The 6019-nt window shown below is 44.4% G+C and overlaps 1 protein-coding gene across 2 annotated transcripts in view; it reads right to left on the reverse strand.

The window, feature by feature from the left end:
- Positions 1-6019, reverse strand: part of TEX14 (testis expressed 14, intercellular bridge forming factor) — a 110035-nt gene that overhangs the window by 63986 nt on the left and 40030 nt on the right. For both annotated transcript variants that reach the window (XM_003795580.3, XM_012808800.2), the window contains 2 exons: positions 2566-2731; positions 1671-1807 (listed from right to left, as the gene is read on the reverse strand). In XM_003795580.3, coding sequence (XP_003795628.1) covers positions 1671-1807; positions 2566-2731 — 303 coding nt within the window. The remainder of the gene's footprint in view (positions 1-1670; positions 1808-2565; positions 2732-6019) is intronic.

Genomic DNA, 6019 nt, shown 5'->3' on the forward strand with positions numbered 1-6019 from the left:
GCGTTGTGGCGGGTGCCTGTAGTCCCAGCTACTTGGGAGGCTAAGGCAAGAGAATTGCTTCAGCGCAAGTGTTTTGAGTTTGCTGAGAGTTATGACTCCATGGCACTCTACCCAGGGCAACAACTTGAGACTCTGTCTCAAATAAATGAATGAATGAATGAATAAATATAAATTATAAAAATTTATTTATATATTTTATATAAAATATAAATATATTTATATAAAATATAAATATATTTTATTTATATAAATATAAATTATAAAAATAAAAATAGAAAAACTAGCCAGGCATGGTAGTGAACACCTATAGCCCCAGCTACTTGGGAGGCTGAGGCAGGAAGGTCACTTGAAGTCAGGAGTTTGAGGTTGCTGTGATCTAGGCTGATGCCAGGGCACTCTAACCTGGGTATCTGAGTCCCAAAAAATATATACAGATTAGTAACTGAAATTTTAAAAGTTTTATCAATACTTAAACTTGGGTTTTCCTATAAGGCTGGCCCATGAACCGACTCTCATTGTGCTAAACTCTACCATGCACTAGGCAGCTACAGGTTAGTGGTGATGACTATAAGACCAACACAATCCTTGCCTTCTGGAGTTCAGTCTACTAGAAAAATGGAGAAGAAAGTATACAAATAAAACAATTGTAGACTGTGCCATGTCTCTCTAACTCAGAACAGGGGAATTCCAGGTAAAGGTGATGGGCAGGAGATGAGGTGGAAAAAGAAGGAGGAGCTGGAGGCAGAGCCTCTAAGGCCAGAAGGAGGATTTGGGATTTTATCCTGATAGGCATGGAGAAGGTCCTACAGTTTTTAATGGCCAGTAGCACAACTTGATTTCCATTTTGAAAAGGTCATTCTAGATGCTGAACAACCAAGTCTAGCCTAAGTGGCAATACAGGGAATTAGGAGTAACTAGTCCTCAAGAGAATTATGACCTCATCTTGCCTGAGAGGCAGCAGCAACCAGGTCATCAGAAGGAAAACCAGGATGCAATGTGTATCAAGGATAGGATGAGGGAGGTTTGCAAGTGTGGTAAGTCCAGCTACCCTCATTACAGAAAGGAAAGCTGTCAGGGAAAAGCAAAATGGAAAGTGTTATCCACATACAAACCCTAAGTCAGTAAAACCCAGAGAACTTAAATTCCCCACACAAGCTTCTCCTTGAACATGTAAAACCTAGGGCCCACCTCCTGTAGCTGTGAAGGTGGGGAGAGGGAACTGCCCACCCAAGTGGGCACCAAGTCTCTTGCTTCAGCTTAAAATAGCCCAAGAAGCATGGTCTTCTGCAACTTTAATTATAAAGGGAACACTTTTTCTGCAGTTCAGGAATGACAAAGAGAAAAGCCAGGCAGCTGCCCTGCTAGGTAAAGGTTTTCTGGGCTCATCAGACCTGAGATGTTCCCCCTCTGTTGAACACAGAATGGTTCCCACTGGTGCCCACAGGCATTCCCCTCCGACCTTCCAGAAGGAAAGAGGGGAGAGAGATGGCCAAAGGTTCTCCTCTCACCATCCTTTATCAGTGGCCACATTTTCTGATTGCACCTCTTTGGGTGGGCCAAATGCTAGAGGGCACCAATGTGGAGAAAACAGTCAGCCTGAGCTACAAGGCCCCCCATGAGGAAGGCTGGGATGATGCAGAAAACTCCACTTTGCAAGAGGCAGTACTCACCCCTGCATGAGGCCCCCAAACCAGGGCGGGCTGCAGATGAGCCGCTGTGGGGAGTCTATCTTCTTCAGCAGGTCATAAGAGAAGCCCTGGATGATGGCCTGCATGTGCGAGGCACAGCGCTGCATGAACTCCACCATCTGCAACACACCGCAGAAAAGCTCAGTGCTGGCCACATCAGCCTTCCATGAGAATGGAGGCACAGGTGGGAAGAGAAATGACCAGACGAACCGGGAACCCTGACAGGGAAATCTCTAGAAAAGGAAGGGCTCAGGTGACTTTCTAAAGATATGGAATGTTTTCAGAGAGAAGATTTGGTAACAATTTCCTCCAACTCCCTTCTTCAATAGATAATGAAATGGAGGATGAGAGGAGTAAAATTACTGATCCAAAGCCCAGTAAGCTAAAGAACAGGAGAACCAGTGGTAGTACAAGTGACTCTGCATGTGGAGGTGCTTGGCACTGTGCATGCCCTACATTTACAGATTACATTTGTTATCTTATTTAGTTCCTTGTTAAAATACATCACATCCTCAGCCAAGTTACTTAATGTCAATGGCCTTCAAAATCCCTACCTATAAAATGGGGACAGTGATGGTAATTACCCAAAAGGTTGTTGTGAAGACTAAGAGGGTTAATACATAAAAAATATTTGGAGCAATGTCTGATTTGTGGTAAGTACTACATCGGTCAGAAAAATTCTAACTGTTTTTCCCACCTCATGGATAGATAGACTAGAAAGGCTCACTAGACTTACCCAAGGATTTATGGCTGGTTAACTTGCCTCAACCCAGGCCACAGTGCCAATGCTTAAGGATACTGCACATTCAGTGCTGCCCCATGGGATTGTGACTCTCAGCCCAGTGCTCTTCCATTGCAGAGTGGGGCCCACCCTTACCGGGGTGCTACGTTCCTTTCCTGCTGTCAAGGCCCAGGTCTGTGGATTTCGACCCTTCTGGTCATGGAGTCGCAGATCACCCCCGGCATCCAGCAATTTGCTGAGGATCCACTGGTTGCCTGAAAATGCTGCTGCATGGACAGGGGTACTCCCATCAAAGCAGCGACTGGGGAGAGGGAATGGGTACAATGAATGTCCATGGGAACATGCCTTCCCTCCATGGAGGGGGATTCACATGGCTGCAGCTCTACAAAGGCAACCTTTAATGAAGAGAATTATAGTAATTGTTATATCATTTGTGAAGCTCCAATCTGTGCCAACAGGTGTTTTACACATATCCTCTTTTTCCATTCTTACTTTAACACTTTTAGGTGAGGAAACAAAAGAGCAGACCTGAGGTTCATTCCCAGGTGGGAGTCCAGTCCCAAGTCTAGCTTTCTCGTCCACCCCTAAAACTGGCAACCCTGAAACAATCTCTGCAGTGTCCTGGGATTAGGCTGCTCAAGCATCTAACAAGGAACCATCTCTCTCATGTGAGACTGTCTCTGTCCTCCCTCTGAAGCCTGTGCAGAGGCCCACAAAACCTTGGCATCCACAATCTAGTCCAAGATCTACATAAATTAATAAACTCTCTGAGGCAAGAAGAAATGGCCTTTATTGTGTCCAGGATACAGTGAAGATATGATAATATGTAACCTTGGTTTCCTAACCTGGCTGCACATCAGAATCACCTGCAGAGGATCATATAAGCCCAAGAGTTTGAGGTTGCTGTGAGCTATGATGCCATTGCACTCTACCAAGTGGCAACAAAGTGAGAGTCTGTCTCCAAAAGAAAAAAATACATATATATATACATATATATCTTGGAGAAATTTCTACACAAGAAAATACAAATCACCTCAACTTTTTTTAATAGCTGCACAGTACCAATGAATGGATGTTTTATAACCTAATTAATGAGCCACTGGGATATATGTCAAAAATATATTCGCAGATTGCACCCAGACTGATTGAATCAGAATCTATAAGCAGAGGGCCCAGAAATGTGTACTTCTGCACAGGTTCCTAAGGCGATAGCAATAAGGCTGGCATGCCCCTAAGTATCTGAGAAAGCAATGGCTCTCAGTGTTGGCTCTTTCCCATTGCCAGGTCCAACAGGCAGCCCACCACAGCGCATTGTGAGACCCATGATATCCTTCCTACTACAAAAACAACGTAATGTCTTACAGTCTTCTAATCATTCTTCTCACAAATAGTAAGAAAATTTGGTTAAAGGAGAGAAGATTCTTCATCTCTCATGAATGCTAAGGTACAAAGGAATAATGGTTTATTTATATCCAGCTAAGACTCACAGGAGAATCCAGGCAAAGTGGTATGAAAATGCATACTATCCTTTCCTGTTCTCCTTGGTGTTGGGGAAAACATGTATTATGGAGGTGGCACCTGTGGCTCAGGGGGTAGGGCGCTGGCCCCATATACCGAGGGTGACCCGTTTAAACCCAGCCCCAGCCGAATTGTAACAAAAAATAGCTGGGCATTGTGGCGGGCGCCTGTAGTCCCAGCTTCTCAGGAGGGTGAGGCAAGAGAATCGCCTAAGTCCAGGAGCTGGAGGTTGCTGTAAGCTGTGATGCCACCGCACTCTACTGAGGGCAACAGAGTGAGACTCTGTCTCTTGAAAAAAAAAAAAAGTACTATGCTATTTTTAATCATAGAGGTTGAAAACTGGATTCTCAGACTGATTTGCCAATTCAGTGTTCTAAAACAAATGAAATAACTATCTGAAAATTCAAAAATCTGTGAAAAAAAGAAAAAATAATTTAAAAACTTCAAAATAGTGGAGACTATTTAACATGTACAAGATTTCACATTGAAATTTAGCATTTCCAGCTCTTGGAAATTTGGAAGATTTGTCCTGTCTCCTTTACCTGTCCAGCAGCAACAGACATCCAATTTTCCTCAGAGAAAGCCTACATAGCCTGTGACCCCTACTTAGTTCATTAGGCATCTGACTTTGTGAACCTAAGAGGCCCAGGCCATCAGAGCATTTCCACTAGGTGTTTAGGAATAAAACCTCCTCCCAGAAATTTCCCTTCACCTAGATAAGATTTTTTTTTTTAAAGATAGAGTCTCACTTTGTTGCCCTCAGTAGAGTGCCGTAGCATCACAGCTCACAACAAACCCAAACTGTTGGGCTCAAGAGATTCTCTTCCCTCAGCTTCCCAAGTAGTTGGGACTACAGGCGCCTGTCTCAACACCTGGCTATTTTTAGAGACAAGGTCTTGCAATGGCTCAGGGTGATCTCAAATTCGTGAGCTCAGGCAATCCACTCCTCCCAGAGTGCTAGCATTACAGGTGTGTGCCACCATGATGGCCTAAGATATTTTTAAAGTCACATGAAGGCCAGGGGCAATGGCTCATGCCCATAATCCTAGCACTCTGGGAGGCTGAGGTGTGTAGATTGCTTAAACTCAGGAGTTCAAGACCAGCCAGAGCAAGAACGAGACCCCATCTCGCTAACAACCAGAAAAATTAGCTAGGTGTTGTGGTGGGTACCTGTAGTGCCAGCTACTCAGGAGGCTGAGGCAAGGGGATCACTTGAACTCAGGGGTTTGAGGTTAGCTAGGAAGCCAGGGCACTGTTGTAGCCTGGGGCAACAGAGTGAGACTCTATCAATAAATAAATAAATAAATAAAAGTGACATGAAAATGTCCTTAATTACAAAATACAAAGTCATTTAGATTTGTTGTCCTTCCCTCATTTTTGTCTTTTTCTATTTCCTTCCTGGCATCATGGCCATTTCTAAAAAGGACACCTCTTTAAACTCTGAGTTCTAGGGGCTGCGCCTGAGGCTCAGTGAGTAGGGGGCCGGCCCCATATACCGAGGATGGTGGGTTTGAACCCGATCCTGGCCAAACTGCAACAACAAAAAAAATAGCCAGGCACTGTGGTGGGCGCCTGTAGTTTCAGCTACTCGGAAGGCTGAGGCAAAAGAATCACCTAAGCCCAAGAGCTGGAGGTTGCTGTGAGCTATGATGCCACAGTACTCTACCGAGGGCAACATAGTGAGGCTCTGTTTCAAAAAAAAAAAGAATAAACTCTGAGTTCTTCAGGGACCAGGGTACCTGGCACCATGAGCTGAACTGGTCTCAACTCTATTATTGACACAGTACACCATTTACATAATATTATGGGCCAGTCACTTAAACTTTCCAGGCCTCAGTTCCCTAATCTATAGAATTAAAAGTTTGAATAATTTGATCTCTTTTTTTGAAATTAGAATGATTTTATTGGCTCAGCGCCTGTGGCTCAAGCAGCTAAGGCGCCAGCCACATACACCTGAGCTGGCAGCCTCGGGCCTGCCAAACAATGATGGCTACAACCAAAAAATAGCCGGGTGTTATAGCAGGCACCTGTGGTACCAGCTACTTGGGAGGCAGAGGCAGAATGACTTGAG

The sequence above is a fragment of the Otolemur garnettii genome, unplaced genomic scaffold (assembly GCF_000181295.1).
Source record: "Otolemur garnettii isolate 467f Iridium unplaced genomic scaffold, OtoGar3 scaffold00094, whole genome shotgun sequence".
In the NCBI taxonomy this organism is placed as follows: Eukaryota; Metazoa; Chordata; class Mammalia; order Primates; family Galagidae; genus Otolemur; species Otolemur garnettii.